This window comes from Syngnathus acus, chromosome 10, assembly GCF_901709675.1.
Source record: "Syngnathus acus chromosome 10, fSynAcu1.2, whole genome shotgun sequence".
Lineage (NCBI taxonomy): Eukaryota > Metazoa > Chordata > Actinopteri > Syngnathiformes > Syngnathidae > Syngnathus > Syngnathus acus.
This window is the reverse complement of record NC_051095.1, coordinates 15549084-15572082: the sequence shown is the minus strand read 5'-3', so window position 1 is coordinate 15572082 and position 22999 is coordinate 15549084. Positions and strand designations below refer to the sequence as shown.

Sequence of the window (22999 nt, the reverse complement as noted above, 5' to 3'; positions counted from 1 at the left end):
CCTTAAACTTGACACCAATGGCAAAAACAGAAACTCGAGTGGTACATATTTAAGAGGTAGAAGGTGAAAGGAGTAAAGAGCAGGCGTAAATAGAACAAACCATACAGAAAGTCCCGCTATCTATTAAATCTCAAGTAAATAGTCCGTGTCAGTGAATCACAGTTTCCTATTTTCTATACTCCTATTTCTAAGACAAAGTTGCAGCATTATGATACTGAACTCAAAGTTTAACGAGGAAAGTGGTGACACAGCTACGACCATCCAGACAGCAAACTGGTGGTTGAACGGCATATCAGGGTTTATCATTCCAAATCATGCGGCAGAGATGTTGGCACTCACTGGTCTTGAGCAGCTGCTAATGCTCAGGGACATCTGGACAATGTTAGTGCTACCACATGGGCCAGGTTAACACGAGAAGATGGGCCAACTAAAGCCTGAAGGCCTGAGCCGCCAGGCCGCAGGCTTTTCACGACTCTTACACGACTCTTCCAGTCACCAAGTGCGTGATGGAGCGAGTTGGTGACATGGAACAGGAAGGGCAAGACAAGAAACAAAACAGGTTGTGGGCTTCACTTACCCGGTTCACCTCTTCTTCCCATCCTTCCACGCTTTCCGGGAGGCCCTGCGAAAACACACAGATGGAGCAATAAATTCCCCAAATCGGCACAGAATGCTCGAGTAGAGAACAAGTGAGCCTCGCTTGTTGTCTCTCTGCAGGCGGTCATGTGGTGTCTGGCATCCGCTGTGCGCCCATCACACGCAGCCAACCGCACGTTATGCGTCAACCTTAGATGGATGAGCGAAGAAGACGTACGCTCAAACCTTATATACAAGATGAGAAAACAAAAAATGTTGTGTTCCGGATAGGATGGGCCCTCGGGCATGTTTCTGTACTCTCTTTGGAGGGCAGCCAGCTTTGCCAAACCTCGCAGCTTTGGCTTCTTGCTGAATCTGGTGTGGTCGGGATGTTAACAGGCGTGGAGTGGAGGATGTGATGTGGTCAGTGAGACGCTTAATTTATAGAATCCCGGACTTCATGCTGCTACATGCTCGTGAATCATTCCTACACCACTACCGGTTTACGTCAACCTCTATCATTTCAGTTGACCTATCACAAGGGTTTTGGCGGAATATTATTTCATTTTGCACCGAAGGCGGATAGCCCTATACGGGCTATTAAATTGCATCTGCATGTCTATTTTGGGAATCCCAACTACATTTGACATAGTTTATAATAATAAATAAAATGAACCTCCAATGTTGCTACACTCCTCTAAGTGGGCTATGGTCCAGTGTTATACAGCAGCCAAATAGAAGGTCATGCGGCCCTTTTTGACAGTGTGCTTGAGGCTTGATATCTGAGGAAACTAACACATGGATCCATGCCAAGATCTGTGTCTTGATTTGCAATGATTCAGGACTACACAAGTCAATCAGTCTAATGTTTAGAGTATTCAATTTGTTCTCTGACAAATGCAAGCGATCAGCAGGTGTGGAAGCAATTTCTCCATCAGCACCTTAATACTGGCAGTAAGAGTGTCTTCAAAACAACAAAAAGCGACTGTCTACCAATTGTGGCATTACACACATGCACACAGACACTCTTTTTTTGTTTTTCACAGCTTGCCTTAAATAAGTCATTGTGATGTATTATTGCAAACAAGGTTTCCAGGTAACTAAGTGCAGGACTTACAGAACACTGCCCCGATTTCCCACACTTGTAACTCACATTGTGTGCAATCATTGAGAACAATAGAGATTCAAATGAACACACAGATACGCACACGTACACAGGACCAAAGTTTCTGATTAATTACTCGTCCAAAAAAGATAATTCTCCGCAGTTCAGTGACTGTCTCTCTAAGCAAAACAAAAACTAAAATCTTGCAAACCTGCTCCAAAAAACAATTAACTGAATTAGAAAAATGAAATAAACGCTATAAAAAACACACAAGTATTATTACCCTTGTTGATCTGAAATTGCATTTTGACAATTTCACGTGTTGTCAAAACAATTAAGGCAGAGAAAAAGATAAAAGCCTTTAATTAATGAACCTCCAATGTTATTTCAGATCAACTACTATCACTATCACACTTTCTGTACGTGTTCGCATGAATCCAAATAGCTGACATAAAATCACCTGATCTGTTAAACTTTCCTAGTATTTGTCCAACTTCCCTTCTAATAAAAACTCAGGAAGGGCAGACACACGCTGTGGATGTAAACAATTAAAAAAGGAGGTGAGTCACACAGGAGTGCTGGGTGACTCATCTTCTCAGGCAAAGTGAATTCCTCTTGGGGTCAAACACGACTTGGTGAAATAATTTACTTCGTGGGCACAATCTCAACTGGACTCCAACTTAACTGCTTACTCACTCAAGTTTTCCTACATTAGCACCCAGTGAGCATGATTTCAATGTTCAATATAATGCTTTTAGTTCAGTTTCAGTTTATTAATATTAATTTCTCCAAAATACAATCATACATGAGGAATAGGAAAGAAGCAGAAAAGAAAAATAATGCTGTTTACCATTAGTTCTGGCACAATAAATAATCACTAAAGTTTTGAACACAATCAACTTTGATGGAATACGTCCTCAGCATTTAGGGATAATAGTGTTTTTTTTGTACATAAATTGTCATTTTAAATTCAACCTAGTGTTGAAAATTTTAAATTCTATTTTGAGTAAAGAGCAGAAGCTTATGTTCACTGTAAGCAACTTTATTTAAGGTTCTAATTGCTCATATAATGGATCAATATTAGTTGGATGTCAGTCAATGGAGAAAAGAAGAGAAACATATGCTTGAGAATTTAACCTGTTCATGGAAAAAATGTTTTATGCTAATAGATTTTTTTTCCTGAGATTATATAAACATGCGTGTGTCGTACAGCTGGGAACACTACGAGTGCTTACTTAACCTCTCAGTGAAAAATATTAAGTTGGAAAAGGATGCTCTACACATGCGCTGGTTGTGTGTAATAAGAAAATTATAGGTCCTCTTTTATTTTTGACAGCAAGTGTCAAAGACGTTTTATGACTGTTATGATCAACATGTTTTGTCAGGGGAGATTTTATTATTATCGCAATCCGCTAACATCTGTGCTGTACAAAACCGCAGAGCTGTTTAGCTGTAAAGAGTATATGAATGCTAGATTATCCCGTTAGCCCCATCAAGAAAACGCTCATCATGTCTGGAATCATTTGGGCTTCTTCGGCGGGTAATTTCTGCGACAGAATGTGTGTGGACTTTGGAGAACTTAATGTGTTTATACTTTGATGTGCGGGTGTGCAAGAAACCGTGGCGCTGTGCAGGTCTGCTGTGGTGATGTGTTGTGCAAGTCCAACAGGTGGTTTGTGTTGAGCTGGTGCTGACAGCCTGCGTGTTGGTTCTCGCGTGTCACCCTTAACGTGAGGCGAAGGCCCCCTTGGACGAGGAGCGACGCAGCCAAAACAATCAACGGTCTTAATGCTATAACAACAACAACAACATGACGACAAATGTTTGAAATGGTTGCATTTTTTTTTTATTTTTTTTTATTTTAAATATTGATTATGAACCACTGGATTACATGACACTGACATGAATGGTGCCGTCATGCTGTTAGTTTCTGCTTCGGAGCCTGAAAATGCTAATTAGGAATTCTGTATCAACTCTTTTTCAGCATTGTGTCTCGGGACTGCATCGGAGTAAATGCACACAAAAAAGCTTAAACCCAAAAAAGCATAAACCTGATAAAAGGGAAACTCGAACCAAATCTATCTTCTGAGCCCTTGAGAATGTCAGTGCAGGACATGTCTTGAAAAGAATTCCTTGGCGTGATAATGCTCGAAATAAGCTAAACCCAGATAAACAAACCATTTTCAGCCGCCGGTAAATCACACACGTGTTCAAATAAATATCTTCTCAATTACAATGTGTGTTTGTTGATGCTGTTCTCGTTGGTGAGTGTGTATGTGTGTGCTGAACAAGCTTGTTTTTTTCACATGATATAGAACATGGTTAACCTGGCCTTGCCTAAAATAAAAACAATTGGGTCACCTGAAGAGGCTCAGACAAATAAACCTGAACTGGAATACAGACACTTGAATAGATGTAGATTCTTTAATGTGATTAGCTGTGAGGTACTGTAATAATATGTTTCTGTAAATGTGGGCTTGTCAGATCTTGTCTCCGTCTTATTTCAAATACTACTTTCCTACTGAAATTCTGAAAAAACTTAGTACATCTTAAATACTTTACTTAAATCCTAATATGTGCATCTAGTTGAATGTTTTGGAACATGTTTGAGTACAACCAGCAGCTCTTGGGGAGGTTCTTTTAGTGTAAGAAAATTAAGACAAAACACAGCTAACACAGCCACTGTGGCTTTGGTCAAGATAAGAGCAGGTATGACTTACTATTATCAGAGATTTACCAAGATATTTTTCAAAGCTACATACATTTTATAACATACGGTTCAATGTTTTTCCACGTGGTCGGTACCTTGAAGTGCTCAGTCATTTTATACCCTTGACATTTGACTTTACAGCTGCTTGGAAGAAGTACAAATAGCTGCCCGCTCATCGAACAGGTAACCAGATCAGGGCCATTTAAGTCAGATATATTCTGACTGTCTGCTGTATGAGATGTTCTGGAGCCAAAATGTTTCCTGGGGTCCAAAAGTTCAGCGTCAGGGGTAAAAGAGCAGTTGATTTTTAATCATGTACTTTTTTACAATTATGACTCAAAAGTACTCTTCCAATTGGAGGAAACAGATTCATATCAATCCGGCCCCATATAGCTGTTACACACCAACTTTTGAGGTGATATTGCTTGTGCTACCACCTGCTAAAAATATGCAGCTATTTCTTCCAGTATTTAAACACAAACAGGGAATGCAATACAGGAATGTTTAGAGAGTCACTCTTACTCATTACTCAGACTCACTAATCCAGCTCAACAAGTGACTTGGATGGATATAAAACACGAGTTGAATCATCACTGACACATCAAACTGGGCTTTGAAAACAACTGAAGTTTGTCGTTGAAGACCTGTTTGCACGGAAAACTAAGATGAAAGCTAACAAACAGTTCTGCTCGCTGCTAATGATCGGAAAACAACTAAGAAAACCACTGTCACATTGGCCTTTGTTTTTTTCCCCTTAAACTAGAAATAGAACTCACTAATGAATTTAACACAAAAAGGATCTGCTGTTACGGAGCCATAATCTATAAAAAGCTAACTAGAATAGCACATTTGTAAATTATCTCTGTAGACTTGGGATTCTCTAAAACTGCTAAAAAAAAAAAAGCATATGACATAACATACTGGCAATTATAGTCCATCAGTTTACTCGTAACGACCTTCTCAGCACTATCATTAGTTTTCCATGTCCTTAAAACTGCCGGACGGTTATCTGCAGCCGTGCTATTTCAACCACCACTCATCAAATCATTGCGGACGCTTTCAAACACGATCATGTGTTTATTTCAAAGACGTTCCCCAACAAGATTTAATTTCATACTGCTTACACATTGGATGCCATCACTGGCCCATGTCTGTGCTGGGACGTTATTGAGGTAACATACACCATGTTTCCAGGTCAGGGACATTATATTTGTAATGCCATGTGAATTGACTAACATGGCAGGTGCAGTCTTGGCCGAGAGTGAACTGGAGGGAGGGATATTAGGGAAGGGGATATTTGGGTGGCAAATATCCCCCGCTTCTGATTGGTGGCTTCCATATTTGGTCCAATCAGCTGCTCAAGCTCTGAGGGTACACACACGTGCAACTCTTCATGAAAACGTATCAAAGGCATAAAAAAAATACTCACTTTGTACTTAAAGTAGAACTACAAATACAGTACTTCTGTGTTGTTTGAAAACCTACACTCAAGCAAAAAGTACGGACTCGTACAGAAATGTATATAGTATATGGGGACAAGAGGTACGGAAAACTGATGGATGGATGGATGGATGGATGGATGGATGGATGGATGGATGGATGGATGGATGGATGGATGGATGGATGGATGGATGGATGGATGGATGGATGTTTTCATTCTGCCATCACTTCGCTACCATGTTTCCTACTGGACACTGGATGAGTTGGTCGATGGCAGAGTGCAACATATAGCAGTACTTCCCACCACAGAATATAATTGGTTCATGTTACGTACTTACATTGTTACACCTCTACACCGAGATTCACACATGCAACTGATTCTGAGCAAAGGCAAAGGCAAACACAGCTGGGAGGGAGTGACAGAGTTATTGTCCACTCAGCCCTGTTGACTGGCTGCATCTCCATCAGCATTTATAACCAGGTGACTATGTTCCAGTGGGAGCATGCAGGTAAGTGGCAGTAAAGTGCAGCTGCACAGGGAGCAATGCAACACGTGATCATTTAGCTCCTGTCACTCAACACGTGCTCATCTTTTGCCTCATTGAAACTCATCTCACTTCTGCCTCTACAACTCTACTTTTTGATGTTATGGAATTTATTCTTTACATGATAACCCCGATGACCGAAAACAAAAACACATGCTAATCTCTTTTAGGCTGATTGGTGATAAAACACACAACACCCCGAGGCAATGACCTGTCCCCGACTGCGTCTAAATAGTAAAGATGATTTGGAGTCACGCTGGCGTGCAATCCCAATTTTTTTTTTCTCCCATTCTCATCTGATAGCATCAGAACAACCGCAGACATAATCTTGGCATAATGGCGTGGCAAGGCAACGGGTGGCATGAGATACGACTAAATGTATCTATAGCCAATGTGAATGTTATTTAAGGACACTTGCCCTCTGCTCCATATTTTTAATATTTTCATTTATAGCAGAGGCCGTCTAATAAATTCCTCTAAAACAGTTTATGGTTGAACTGGACTTTTCTACCCCCCTTAACAATGAAGCCTTTGTCATCCCGGTCAATAAATCAGGGAACACATTTCTCTTCCCTCCAAAATGAACTTTTCTGATGTTTTTTTCCCCCCAAAAATGCATTTGGAAATTGTGGTTGTTGTAGCAAATTGAGACCAGGGCAGAAAGGCACACTTCAATTCTTTTGGAGTTCTCTACTCAAAATTGTAAACAGTTTCAAAGTCAAAAAGTCAAAGTCTGCTTTATTGTTAATTTCTTCACATGCCAAGACACACAAAGAAATCGAAATTACGTTCCCGCTATCCCACGGTGACAAGACATAGTACACAATATACATACAAGTAAACAACACAAAAAAAATAAAAACAAGAAGGCACAAACAATGACTAAATAAGAGTGATGAATAAATAATAAATAAACAAATAACATAATAAATAAGAGGAGCAAAAATGGAGCAAGTGCGCATACAGCAGACAGTCAGAATATAGCGTAAAAGTATAGGACGCTACGCAGAAGGGGGGAGAGAGTTCAGGATCCTAACAGCCTGGAGTATGAAGCTGTTGGTGAGTCTGGTGGTGCGCAGGCTCCTGTACCTCTTCCCAGAGGGCAGAAGATCAAACAAACTGTCAAACTGTGGTACTTTTGAAGTTTGACTATCTTGTAAGTACAACAAGAGAAGAACTTGAAGGAGTCGACAGGTTCATGCAAATGTCTCTACCAAACAAGCTCATCAGTGACAGAAACACTGACCATATGAAGCTTTATCTGTCTGATACACTCAAGTTGTCTCGGGCCTCATTCACGGTCTAGACTAGTGTTACTCAGACCTCGACACATGCACAACTTGGAGGGTATTTTTGCATACATTACAGCTTCCTGTATGGATGTATGTGATTGCTTAGGCGTGTAACACAGTCAACATGTGACCTCCATCCCTCAGGCTGATGGAGACCATAAATCTGCCGCAGTACTCTCACACTTCCGAACCACACACAGGAACACACATTTTCTTTGTGGCCTCAGCTCACTTTTGCATTGGAAATGTTTTGATTGAAACACCAACAAGCAAATGTGTTTTCGCTTCATTTCGAGATCTCACTTTGTGGTTTGTGCTATTGTTTTCACCTTCTGACCTGAAGTGCCCACAGCTCTACTTGTGCTCTATGGGTGCAGCGCTGATGTCAGTGCGAGAAGGGGTATCATGTTCCCGTCAAGTCTTCTCGTCTGGCTCAACACTTCCTATGGCACCCCCCCCCCCCCCAACCCCCTTACTCACTCCTGCTGCTCTTTCAGCCACCTCTGATCTCATTCTGTCACATTTTAGTCAGCTTGCACTTGTCCTTTGGTATGCTTGACTTCCATCAGCACCGCTTGCCAGGGTTTCAGATTCTAGCGGACCCATCACCCGCCACCCACCTCAGTCTGTGACACACTTAAAAAAACATACACGATCATATGCTATGGTCAACTGAGCCACCCTATTGTAATATTAAACAAGTGCGTCGATGATTTACATTGACATTTCCGTTGTGACTTATAAACAAGTTTTCCCCTCACTGTACTGAAGGGTGGGGCTATTACTGATTGTGTGTGCATGTGTCTTGAGAGTTGTTAACAAAAATTACATTAGCATCTCCAGAGGGGCAATGAGCTCCCCCTAGAGCTGTGATATGTAACTGACTTAAGTCAATGTAGCACATGCATGGACACTGCATGTGTAAATATTAAATAGTATGTTTGCAAAGAGGCTTTTCCCTGAATAATCCAATTTGCTCCAGCATTTCCCCCCAAAACATATTTTATTTGCATTGCTGACTCTACATTGCCCTTAGACATTAATGTGGTTGATTGTTTCAAATGTACTACTTGATTGGTGACCAAGAGTGTACCTGGCCTTACACCAGTCATCTGGAAAAAGCCCTGGCTCATCCACGACTAATGGGGACAAACGCTCTGGAAAATGGAGAGGAAAATATATAACCTGTATACTTGCTCAATTAATTGAAATGCTATAAATCAAAGACGAGTGATGCCCAACCAGTGTGCCAAGGCCCTAATTTGTCTGAAATGTATTCTTGACATATATATCTGTTCATCGGTCAGCAACGTATAGTGACAAGCTGACCTATTAAACGCGGCTCTATTGTTGAAAGAAGGTACAATACACCGTTTCCATAAACCATATCCATTTGTTGCCATTCATGTAACAGAATAAATTGTAGCTTTCTGCGAGTATTTCATCTTTATGTTTAATTATACAGGCCCAGATTTCACATCATTATTTCAGCATTCATAATTGACATTTTTTTTGGGTGGGGTGCTGGCAGATTCTTCGTCTTAGTATTTTTAATGTAATGAAGGTTGGGAAACCCTGCCACTGACTCACTAAATACTGGGTGGGGCTAATCTGCTCATAAGATCCTCTTTCATAGGCAAGTCATAACATTGATTTGCTGCTTTTGTTAGCAGCAGAGTTGAAATGGGCTCGGTGGAATACATGGAGTTTTGAGCTTCGAGGTCTGATATATGATTACGCAGCTATACCACTGGGGAAAAAAGGGGCTCAATTATACTACATACTGTGATCATTTCAGGTTGTGCTACAAGGACACATCTTTATCTATTAAGGACATATTTCAGAGGAGAAGGTTTCTGGGCTGGCTGGTCCATTGACGGAGCAGTCCATGCAGGATTCTCATTCTTACAAGCCATTTAGCAGCCATTAATTATGTTTGGTGTATTGGCGTGAAGGAACTCTCTGACAAGCTGTCATCCCCATCCCAGGAGGCTCCATTTGTATTACATTACTTAACACATCTGGTGCACATAGACAGGCGACACCAGTGAGGAAACAGTCGCCTATGTTAACCTAACATAGGAAGGCCAATAAAAAGCTTCAAAATGGAACATCTGTGCGGTGCTATTATAAAAATGCATGTTCTACATCATCCAAATCTGGAGAGTCACTCGGATCAGACATTTAGCAAAGCATTTACTAATCTTATCGTCATCCATGTCAAGACAGCAAAACAATAGACAATGCTGAGTGTCAGGGAAAGAAGTTCTATGCGCCAAAACTAAACAAATGGAGTGGCGCATTGGACCTCACGTAGACTGTGTGTGTGTTTGAACTGCTGCCATAAGACATCACAACAAGCGCTCCCATTGGAGACTGGCAATGCCGTGTTATGGTAGGAATGAATACCGCAAAAAACACTATACTTCCTCTCCCTTTGGGTCCTTCATAACAGAATTAGATGACAGATATCAAAATATTATGAAGAGCCAGTAACAGTGTTTGGACATTTCTTTAAGAAGCCTAAGCGAAAGCAGGGCTATGGAACTCAAAGGCATAAGTTTGGCTCACATTTGCTGTAGTATTGTCATTAGCTCCCCATTTTAGACATCAGATGTTTTTTTTTCCTCTGCTAAGCGAGTGCTTGGCTGTCCTGCCAGGATTATAGAAATAAACATAGGGGACATGCTTAGAATAATTCACCAATACATAAATATTTCTGGGGGGGGGGCACTCACAATTGCTTCCATGTGTCAATACACAGTCAACCACCAACTGCTTAAGCATCTATAGAGACCACGTTTCACAGCACCAAGCGCCTGACTTACTAAACTTTCGTGCTTAAAAAAATGGGTCCAAACCTGATTGCATAAGCATACCTATGTGGCAGAACCCAGGTTTGTGTCTACCAAGGAGGCAATATTCCTGAGCAATTCATTCCGTGCATTCTGGGAGGAGTATATGCAGATAGAAATTGAGCGGATGCAAAAACCGGCACATACAGTGGTGCCACCCCGAGTGGAGGCAAAACGAAAGGCAATTTACACTCTCTGAATGATCTAAGGGCTGACTTGCAGCCAGTCAGAAGAAGGAGTCATGCTATATCACCGTGACAAATCTCCTTTCAACTCTGAATTTCCTTGCATCTGATTCAGCATCTCATTTTGACTAATTGGTGCTGGCCTCTACCTGAGCAATTTTTTGGTGGGTTTGCAGTTTTAACAATGTTACCTGAGAAGGGCACGACTATCCAATTCACACACATGGATGGATGTGACTTTAATGCAACCTGTACCTGGCACACAAGCTTTCCCGGGAGACCTCACACAACATAGCAACGCACAAACAACACATGCAACTATTATACTCCAAACAATTCACTCCTTAAGAGTCTATTTTTCCCCCCTTCTTCGGTGGCTCCCTGCAGTCGGAAATGTCTTGTTTCCTTAATGGTTTCCTGTAAAGAGTCCCTCATGTATGTTCAGCCATTCTGAAGGGGAGCCTCCTCTGGGCGTCCAAATTGGGCCCAACAGTGTAATCAAGACATGCGCTGCTGAGCCTCTTGATATTCCAAAACGCAGACCTGATCCGGGATTTAAAGCACTTGAGGTCAAAGCAGTTGAAGGCAAGTTGCATTGAAGCAGAACCACTTGCATGACTCCGTCATATCATTGGGCAAATGCTCCGAGTTAGCCACTTTCAGGAAGCGTGACTGTAACTTAAAATAAGCCGTAAGAGTGTGTTTAACATCAAGCTACTTGCGAGGAAGCTGAGCAGGTTCTCCCAGAGTTCTATGGAAGGAAGAAGAAGACATTCATTTTTTCCTTGAGACGATGTTTGTGTGTGTGTTTCCTATCGTTCGAGGCACTCATTAACAAGAAGGCCCCTCCATTCTCTTCACCTCTGTGGGACCTTGCGTAATCACCAAGCATCAGCTCCTCAGGGCAGGAGGCAGCCCTTCTGCTCCACCATAGAGTCAAGTGGCCGCTGTCCTGCGTTCAAGCCCGCTTTGGGGACTTTAGTCACAACGGCACTGACTGTTAGCACTATAATGAATGGCTATTAAATGGCAAAGAATGAATGAAAGGCATTAGGTAATATAGGGATTATTAGGCTGGGTTATTAGCAGTCATCCGTGCTGCTTTGGTTCAGTGAGCCAGCACAGCTGTTGGGAAACACATGGCTTGGGATAACATTAATGTAAGGCCAGGCTCACTTAACAAAGAAGGGGGACCAGACATTTCCCTTGTTTATAGTTTGTTATTGCTGAAGGTATACATGAAAACTATCAAATGTGCCCGTAAAAAAATAAGTATCCACACCAGTCGGAAAACGAGGTATACTTTTATAAAGGTAATGCTGTTTGATAGACATGAAATACAAAATTACAAATCTCGCCAAATTTTGCTGTAATTTCAAACACCATCTATTTCATAGGTATTTCTCTATTTTGTATATACTTTGAGATCATTTTTAACATAAAAAAAATCATAAATCCATCCATTTTCTATAGTACTCAACTTCATTCTGGTGGCATTTAAAAAGGATTTATCTTTTTTAAAAAAAGAGTGGCTTTTTTCCCTTAACGTCACATTGACTCTTTGCTGATTGCTTCCTTCAAACTGTCTGTTTGCACGAGTTTGCCCCGCCTCAGAAATGAGCTGTGGTTCCCTACCAGACCTAATCGCTGGTACAGCCTTGGGTCTGGCTTGTCAGGCTAATTTACACCATGGACTGGTTGCCAGCAAATCACAGATAGAAATCACTGAAAGAATTCCTTTAAGGTTCAAACCACTGTTTTCATAAAAACATTATTAAGTGGAGAGAAAAAAAGTTTTACCCATTTAATCTTTTCATATGAGTTGCTTGAATGTTTATTTATTGATCAATTATGGCCATAAAAACATGGTTTCAATAGTACAGTACTGAGAGCCCCAGCTGCATCTTCTGAGAATTCAGACAGTTGTTGATGGATTCTCTCAAGATGACTCTGCAGGCTTCACAGTTAACTTGCCATCAGCATTGCCCTGTGCAGCTGCACCATCAGCCAGGTGGCTTCACTCTTTTTTCCCCCTCACTCTTAACTACACGTTGACCTCACGATCCCTGACATTTACTTCTGAGAAGTGAATAATTCTGTTAACATGGTAAATTGTTTTTGTTGTTCATATTATAAATTGTGGTTCATCTTTCCCACCCTTGCTTCAGTGTTTGAGCACACATTGCCTTCTAATTGGAAGATTGCATGAGAAAGCGGGTTATTTTCCTCAAAGTGATGTTATTATGTTATTTCTTGCCAGTGAGGGAATGAAGATAAGCACTAGAGCAGGGGTAGGGAAGCCTGGTTCTACGAGAACCAGTTCCTGCATGTTTTTCATCCCAAGCGGCTGCAACACACCTGATCAAATGATCAGGATCGTTTCGGGTTTCTTGCTGAAGAGCTGATCATTTGAATCATATGTGTTGCAGCAGGGAGACATGGAAAAGAGCCAGGCTATGGCTCTCGGAGGACCAGGCTTCCCTACCCCTGCACTGAAGAATACTTGAAAAAGTGTGTTGTCATAAGCTTGAGTGTGTTTAAAGCATGCAGGAGGGGAAACACTACATCACAGATTTTCAGCTATCACCGGTGAGGCTGGAACATATCCCCAGAGATAAATCACTGTATAATTCCACAAGGTCACTGATAGTATAACAGCATAAGTAGTAGAAAATGGTTGGATGGTTTAGGTGACAAGTTGGGACAAGTTGGTAGTGTGGTTAAATGTTCTCCAGTTTCCTCTCAGCTTGAACCACCCTGAACAGCCGACTTTGAGGCGATGTCTTACAAAAATATTTCCAGCCAGTTGCCTCGGTCAAAGCACTATACACAGCTCCCCCAGGAATGGGTTAAACGCAGAGAACTCATCTACAGCAAAATCATGTACCTTTACCTTTAGTACCGTATTCTGCTTCTTTCATCTGCTAAATCCAGATTCTCTCAGGTCATTTGATTGTACACACTTTGAAAGGCTTCCAAAATCTTATGACTCACCACAGTGAGACCTGTACCTGCTTCGGTTCAAGGAGCCGCTCTCGGGTTCACGTGCACACATGCTCTCCATCATACACACAAGACGCCCTAATCTCCTAATTGCACACACGCTAACACGCACAGTACTCCCACTGAGGTGTTCTGCAGTGTATCATTTACGAGAGCGTCTGCGTGTGGGTTAAAGCAAAGACATGCATATCTGAAGTGAATGTCCCATGCAGGTAAGCACAGTATGAATGCTCTTCAGCTGTTCTCTGCCACAAAATCAAGTTTGCATCAAGCATAGAATTTCTTTCATGCTTGACCCGCACTTTGGACTGGGGTGTGTTGTGATGGCTCTTCTCTCTGCTTCAGTAATGCGTGGGACACGACGCACTGCGTAGCCACGAAGAAAAATTGGTTCCTTTTATTCAACAGCGTGTTCTGAAGTTCTCGATTCTGTCAACACTGAGCAGAACAGAGGCAGCCTTTGATTTGATAACACGCGTGTTTGGCATATTTAGACATTTGTGAGGACTTTCGTTTTCACGGTTGTGAGGAACAGCATTTATGGCACCTTTTTCCATTTAGGGCTGCATTAGATAGGCATCTCGATTACACTGATCTGTGCTTTGTTGATACTATGAATGTGTGTGTCTCTAAATGTTTCCCATTTTCTTGGCATGCAGTACAGAGTGGAATGCCCTCCATATGCAATATACTACATTGACGATGAATGATGTGAGGATAGAATAATACACTTGGAAATAATCTGCATCTGAATAATCTGTTGGCAAATTTATTTGAAGACTGGTTAAAGGTTTGCTGGAACTGGAATAAAAAATTTCCCAACTGAATAGAGCAACTATATCCTAATTCAGAAATACTTGCTATACATGTGTATATAAAAATACCCAAAGATGTCTCATGGGATACACTGAGGACATTTGTCTGGTTTTCATTTCAGTTTGTTGGTGAGCAGGATTACACATGAACGACATTTTTCCTTCACAAAAAAACAAACCCTCTAATGAGAGAGGATTTTGTTTTTATAAAGAACTTGGCATCACCTGATCTCAGGTAAATTATACCTGCTTCATGAGCATTTATTGTAAAAGAGCCACGCAAGTTTTTTTTTTGGTTTTCTAAACACGTATAAGGAAATAGAACTGACTTTTATTTTCCATGTAGAAAAATGAGTTTGACGTCAGTTCTCCAACATTTTGGCAATTCCACTACATGTACACCCCTGATCATCCATTTCCCCAAACTGAATATCAAAAGAAGTGTGCAGTGCATGATGTACTCAAATGTACTCAGTGCACTGTTGTGCAGACGCTGCACATGCGTGCTGGTCTCGGATGAATGTCAGACCTTGAGGGAGCAGAGACCCATAACTTGACAGCCAAGGGCCCAATAAAGCTTTGGAGGAGGAACATCACTCCTTTCCTTCTCAGTGTATGTCTGTACCCCCCCGGTGGAGGTCAATGATGAACATGAGAGTGCTGACAGGAGAAGATATGGCCAGGGCCGAAATTCATGGACCTAACTCAATATGGAGCAAAAGGTCCACATACATCATCCCTATCTGGCTCCCCTTAGCACGTATCCTGTTGAGAACAAAGGATTATGGGTAAAACCTAACCTAAAACCTCCAACTCTCTTGTGATCGAACAAGGTGGAGTCATCTTGTATCAAGCTGTGCCTGTTTTGAACAGGCTACACATGTTGGTGTTTGTTTGTCTGCAGTCATTCGATGAGAATGACAGAGTGAGTTTACAAAAGTTTACAGAATATTTTAAACCTGCACCTGATTTTAGCAACACGCACTGAACTTTGGAACTTGGATGCATCTAAACACTGGAGGGAGGACTCCATTGCTTTCACCCACGTCTGATTACTCTTAAGGGTAAGAGCTTCTGTATGTTTGTAGCTCTAAAACTTGGTAAACTGTATGCAACTTTGTAACTGGGGATCCATTATTTATTAGTTTGAAATTTGTTTAAGGTCAAAGCGTATGTAGAGTGCAGTTGGGGGGAAACGTTTATACAGTTAGAATTATAGAGCTCACAAATACATTGGTTACACATTGGGAAAAAATATTTTAAATCTTAATTTCAGAAATATAACTTAGTATATATAATTGTATCATAATATTATATTTTGCGTGATCACTGTTAGTGAAACTCCACTGTAGTTGAAGTCCCATGCATCTGAAATGGCCACAGAGTCAAAAGTGGGCCGACATGATGGTTCTGATTAGCTTGTTTGCTTTCTATGTGCCCGAGAGAAGGAAGTTCCCCGGCAAGGGCTCAGTGTCAACAGGCCACCCTTCTCTGCTTAGCAACATGGTCTCCCATGGTATGGGAATAGTAGCTTCACACAGGCACAAAGACAAATCTGCACACATGACAGAGGGATGCAAGTGTGGACTCTATCACCTCCCTATTGTTGTGTCTCTTCCACCAGAGGAGGTTAAAACCCAGACTAATGTTGGAATCTGGTGAAACATGCCACAAAAAGAGCCACAAATAGCTTCTAATAGAACTCGCCATTATCTTCACCACTGGAATGTGCAGCTAATGCACAGTGACCAAAGCCAGACCCAGTTAACATACTTGTGGTGGTGCGCCGTTTAGAGCTGTAGGGAGTTTATGTTGTTGTGTTTTTTGTTACAAAATCCATGCTTGGCAAGATGGCAGGAGTATACAGTATGTAAAGTTGCGGAGGCTAATGGCAAAGTGTATCGCCAGCTAATCAGAAAGCTGATGTAACTGCATTGGCCTTCTCTTGCCATGTACCAACCCCCCGCCTCAGGCTCTGCCGGACCGCTCGGACTCCATCACACTATGTAGCGAGTTGTACCGAGCCAAACCATGCTACGCTGAGCAGAGAGGGGGTAGTGTTACAGTCTATTTGTTACAGGTCAGTGCATCATCTCAGGTTAATTATAACCTGCGGTATACAGTAAAGTCTCCCATAGACATGTCTGGATATGGTTAGCTCCAGGCCCATACTGAAAATCAAATGAACAATGACCACTCAACTGAGCTGTCGTCAATCTGAGACAACATGACCCGTAAAAAGGGAATGTGTGTTCATACGAGAACAGTGAACCCCCGTTTACTGTCCATACTCGAAAAACATTTAGGTCCAACGGACCCAAGTAGTACCAAAACAGGGCAAGCATGAAAATAGTGCACACTTCACTATGTGTGACTATGTCTAGTCCAAACTTCCCTGCCTCGCACACCAGCTCTGGCTCCTCCTCCGCTAGAATAGTGAGATTCCATGTCTCCAGAACTAGCTTCTGCAACCAGGGATCAGACTATCAAGGCAGCTGCCCAGCTCAATACGCACATTACTCCTTTGGTCCCTCCCTCAGGTGGTGAGGCAATCCATTCTGGGATCTGAAAATGATATTTTTTTTTTTTGGTAAATAATAAATTTACAGTTGCCCCTTGCCATTCGCAGTGAATTGGGACAGATTAAGCCCTTGAATAGAGACGATCCGTGCCTAACTGACACCCATTGAAATGCATTGGGTAGAATAAAAAAGTTATTTTATACATTCTAAATTTGTTGTCCTTAATCAGACAATTAATTCGTAGTCTGTATTTTTTTTCTACCGAAAATCGGGATCGGCTTGAAAAAATTCCAAATTGTCAAGCCCAATAATTTACATGCTCAAACTCTTGCAGTCACAGCACCAGGTGATATGGAACTAAAGGCATGAAATTGAGACGTTACTGTATATCGTGAAAACTCAATAAAAACATTCTTACAAATCTGTGATAAAGCAAAGCTGCAAATGTGACCTGTTCTTCTAATCCTCTGAGGCGAACCAGTGATAAAGGTGATAAAGGTTCATTCAATTAATTTCCATCCTTAATTGCCGCACCTTGCTCCATTTTAAAGAGGGTGTGCATATTTGCCAAACTATCAGGCAATTGAGGTAGAAACAACTGTGGTTATTCCCAACTGCACACATTCTGCATGATTATTGCACTGGTGTTTGTTCCATCTGTGCGGCTTACCAAGTGATTTCCTGCCTGATCAAGCCTGAAATCCTCCAAAGACGTTCATAACAGCGATTCAAAGAGTCTCAAACCACAGCCTCAAACCAACTGCCAATCTTCTCCAAAATCACTTCGGACAGTGTGAAGCTCATGTTGCATCGACACAATGTCTGCCGGTAATCACACCAACGAACAGTGACATAGCAAAGCAGTAAGGGGTTAATCGCTTGATGTCACGCAGATGAAGGAACGTATCGTTTCAAAAGTTGAGACGATGCCCAACGTCATTGAACTTCATCAAAACCAATGCGAAATGACAAGAGTGAGATTATATGGCTGTATGTGAGGACTTTGGTGAGGTATTTGAAGCAGAAGATGATGGCACTTATCAGCGGATTGAGAGAAGGCGATGCATGTGGTCGGATGGACGAGAATCGGATGATTGGAGCGTTTAAGGAAATGGTCAATTTTGATGAATTTGTTGAGGGACGGAGGTCTGGCGAACAGACTGTAACACAAAACCCCTGAGCTTTTCAATGATTCGCTGAACAATCTCATACATGTGGTTGGAGAAAAGTCAAACGAACAAAACTGCTCACAAATAAAAGTCAAAGGACGTGAACTCTAAAAATATGCTTCTGGGAAACTATTAATAAGACGGCCAAAATGGTTTGAGCTGCACAGCACAAAGCAGATGCAGAAGCAACAGGATTAGAATGTTGTTGCCGCTTTTACAGACCTACTATTGGACATTTATACATTAAAATCACCATTAGCCCCACCATCCCAAAATTAATTAATTAATTCTGATCCTAACTTTCAATTACAACACATTCAAGTATTTCAAGTATTGGAACAAAGTGTATACCTCTTCCTCGGGGCAAACGTTATGGAGGATTTTATTTAATTCTAAGGTTTGAGGAGGCGCTTGGTTTGGCTTATAATGTGAAAATATACCCTTTAAAGAAGCGTTCCTTAAAGTGTCTCATGTAGTTTGGACTGGGTAGGGCCTTCAAATGAGCTAATATGATAGTAATGATTCACAAGAGGTACTGAGGCTTTTAGTCTTGCTTTCTAAGACGATTGTCACGTGAGTAAGGAGGATGCGACAAAGTGTATATGTTTGCACGTTATTAGGCTGGTACAATAATGTCTTTTAGCGATTCATAGAGGTTTTACTGTGTGTTAACGTAATCAAGATGCAAGTGATTAAAAGCAGAACAAACAACGGGTGTGAAAACAGTATTTAGGACAACGTCACTGATTTCTCTTAACTGGCTTCACTCAATGAATTGCCAGATGCCGTGTGTTCTTCCACTGGTAAAAAGGTAGTAGCCTGGAGGAGGAACATTCCTTTGATGGGAATTATTAGGTTTAATTCTTTCATGTGAAAAAGGGGATCCTTTCCCAGATCCGCGGTGTACTGCAGGGAAAAATCACGAGATGAGATCTAAAAGCTGTGGCATCGTCTGGTTTGGCTTCAGTGAATCAGAATGGTTTATGTTTGATGACAGTGAATCATCACAATACTTAAGGAGCAGAAAGAAGAAGTTAGGCTTAACAATATTAAACAGGCAGATATGCCAGCTGTTTACTATTGAATTAGAAAATAAATCAGATATGGGATTTGATCATTTAAAGCCACATGAGAGAATAAGGTCAGCTTAAAAAGCCTCTTTCCAGCAAACCTCTTGTTGTTCTTGGACTTTTTCCCTACGCTATCCTTTATAAACTAAATTGTAAACAGGAGAGAGGGCGTGATGTTCAACATGTTGACAATGATGAGCTGAAACAAGTGGCTCGTATGAGTTATGTGGATCTTGGCTTTAATATGGATAGGGATTCAAATCCGAGTGTGGAATTCATACTAGTTTTGGGAAAACCAGCAATTTTGTGCGGCCCAGTACCAAATTGCACAAAGTGAAGTGTGCACTACTGTCGTGCTTCCACTGTTTTGATGTTTGCCCCTCTCCAAAGCAAAAACATTCTCTTCTCCATTGTCTGTCTTGATCTGGTTTGAGCTCTGTGGCTTGTCGTCTTTAAAGAAGGACAAAATGCACAAATGGGCCACCACTTTGACTCCAGCTGGAGCCTGCCAGAGAGGTGCAGCGAGGGTGGGAGGGGACAATACTCATGTTCTGTCCTTGGCCTGGAACACCAGACGCCACAACACATCCCTCAGAGACTGCAGATGTACGGTTCAGGTTTCATGCCAAGAACATGTGCACACACATAAACACATGCAACGTGATCAAGCAATGCATGTAGGAATCCTCTGTACTGGATGTTTTTTGTGAAAAGAGATTATTGTGGTTTCCACCATCAGGAAAAACAGAACTTCTTCCTTCCTGGTAGTTCACATCATTGTCACCTCCATTATCGTTTTCAGGCTAGAGAACAATATACAATGTGCTAACAACAAAGAACTCCAGGCCCAAAGATCCTTTCTGATGTCTGTAATTGATTGACCATTCTCATCGGGAGCTCATCTTTCCTTCCCTCCAGCGACAATGTAATTCACTTAGAGACAATGTAGCCAATGAGGATGGTATGCAAAGAAGAGTAAAATAAGTTAGATGCTATCCGGCTGGGTCAGAGGTGTGGGAACGGTCCGGGAATGTCCGATCAGGGTCAAAACGCAGTCACAGATGAGGAGAGCGCAGCCTCCTCCGAGGGCAAATGCAGCATCCTGTTTGTGGCTAAAGGAGATACAGGAGGTTAACTCTGCGGAAGTCAGAGGTCAGGAGGGCAGGTAACCTCACCTGCCCTTCTTTTCAGTTGCAGCCAGTGGAACAAACCTGTTCCAAAGCCTAAGGAGGAATGGATATGAAGCATGGCACGCTCGGCCACATATGGTCTGGAAGAACTTGAAAGTGTGGACCTTAATTTGATGCTATTCTCCATTTATAGTAGTGCATTGATTCTCCAACACAGAACTATCTATGCATGGCACCACACTGCTCCTAAGATATATAAAGTAAAAAAATTGTCCAAATTGTATCTTAACTGTGGATAGATTATAATGTGTTCTACCATATTCAGCACAGATCACATGAGGTCCAGGTGCCTCACCTTCTACAGTACAGTATGATATGGACCAGTGTTGTGAAACTTCACATGTACATGTTCTGCCCCTCACACCGTGCTCTACTAATGCTGTGACTGGTCTGACGTGCTCTTCAGAGATAAACATCCAAATAATCACCAAAAAAGTGTCACAAAGACAACCACGCCGCAGTCAGCAGCAGATTTTTTTCATCAACACTGCCACGGGCAAGCTCTCATAGGAGTGCAGAGTAAACAGAGTGAAAAAAGTACTTCCATTGCAAAGTGAACAAAAGTCAAGAAAAGAAAACTATGAGGTACATAGTTATTGATGGATTCAATAAAGTAACCACATTTCTGATGCATGGGGTTCTGGAGACAGCTCTTGACCTTTATCTTTTTCTTTGCAAAGTTCAATCTGACAGTGATGAGATTTTATTGTTATTATTCATTTTACTACAAAGCAGCGGCTTTCATCATTGTTTTTGTTTTTCTCGTTACGAGGATTTATTAAACCCGTACCAAAAGCCCATTTACTTTGACAGGTCCTGTAGTGATGATAAATGGGAACATGCATCGCACTTCAACACAAACACACAAACAGTAGGGAATTCATTAGATATGCAGCCGGTACATTTTATTTCACAGATTCTGAATTTTGTATTGCACTGTACGTAAACCTGGTGCCACTTGACAACTACTTTTTATACGCATTCCAGTATAAAAATGGGATCTCAACTTTCCATCTCAAAGCACTTGATGTGCCTTATCCAGCAAGAGACAACAAAGATGAATAATTTTGGAATTCCTGTGTAGTGGTGCCAAAAAAGCTGGAGGTGCTCTGAGCTCAGGGGAGGCATTACGGTAATTAAGGAATTTGTTCAATTTTCTAAGGGAGCATTGAGGACATTCATATGGCTTCACCCTAACCTGTTCCTTTCCCGTCACCATTATTGCAACTTTTCACTATCATGACTGTTTGGTTTTTCTTCCGAGAAGAGAGTCAGGAAATGCTGTAATTATTTATCAACATCCTCATCATGGGGGGAAACAGAATAGTGTTCAGGGAGCGACAATTTGCACCTCTCAGACTGGGATCCAATCCCAAAGCTGAGTGCATTTTATGATCAAGCATCTATTGCACATTTCTTTCTGGTCATGGTCTTCCTTTTCAATTTTGCCAATAAAACATCAGGAAGAAAATAATGTCAACAGAGCAAAACAAAAAAAATAATAGGAGGAAAATCTCTTCAAAAGTTTAATGCCTGTCGAGTGTGTTCTGTGACAATGTGAGCAATAAATCTACCAAAAGAAAGAATAGAGGAGTTTTTTTCATTAGAAAAAAACATTAGAATACCAGTTTTTTTCACAAAAATATTTTCTGACCAAAAAGCTTTGTGAAAAACAAAAACAAAATAGGCTAAAGGGCAGAAATATTGTGATATGTAACTAAGAAATGTGCTATGCGTGATACTAACTCAACATCTGTCATTTTTTTACATGGTGTTCACTCCATGATCTGCATAATCTTTTCTCATAATCACAGCACATTTTCTACTACTATACTCTGTTCATACTATATATTTTCAAAGTGTCCAACTTTCACGGTGTTGGCATTTCCCTCCCTCATAATCAACGTGACAAGCCAAAATCCAGTGGCTAAATTTTATCTTCTCCTCAAAAGCTGTGCTGATTTCAAATCGAATTTGTCGCAACACCGCCTTCTACAGGGATCTGGTAGTCATTGCAGTAATTTCCAACAATTACACAAACAAGCCCATTCCAAGCAAATCTTATGTTGATCAGCCTTTTGGAATGGATTGTGTTCCACCTTGCAGGTTAACTCAATCAAGGTTCTCCTCCACGTGGAAGATGGAGGACTGACGAGGAAGGACTCCCATCACCGACAGAGTTAAAGTGTACCTCCATCAGCGGCATCTGTGACCTTCCACTTTCAGCCTGCCCTCCTAAGGGTGATGTTGGCTAACTATGGCTGACAGCCCCTCAGATCAGGTGTCCCTTTTACCCTGCAGGACGAGGCTGCGCTGAGGTGACCTGTAGCCCGAACAGGAGTCGTCTGACATGGGGATCAAACAGTGGCACATGCGCCTATGTCAGCGCATGCCTATCTGTGGGATTAAAGCCTCCCAAAAATGTATAAAATGACACAACTCACATCTTTTGCATTTCTATTTAATTTACTCTTTGATTTTGGATGGGATTCGTCTGATGTAAATCTATTTCTAGAACAATT

At 41.4% G+C, this 22999-nt stretch overlaps 1 protein-coding gene across 10 annotated transcripts in view; it reads right to left on the bottom strand.

Moving 5' to 3' along the window:
- LOC119129021 (collagen alpha-1(XXIII) chain) overlaps positions 1–22999 on the bottom strand; it is a 91622-nt gene that overhangs the window by 26353 nt on the left and 42270 nt on the right. For all 10 annotated transcript variants that reach the window (XM_037261983.1, XM_037261980.1, XM_037261982.1 and 7 more), the window contains exon 3: positions 578–622. In XM_037261983.1, coding sequence (XP_037117878.1) covers positions 578–622 — 45 coding nt within the window. The remainder of the gene's footprint in view (positions 1–577; positions 623–22999) is intronic.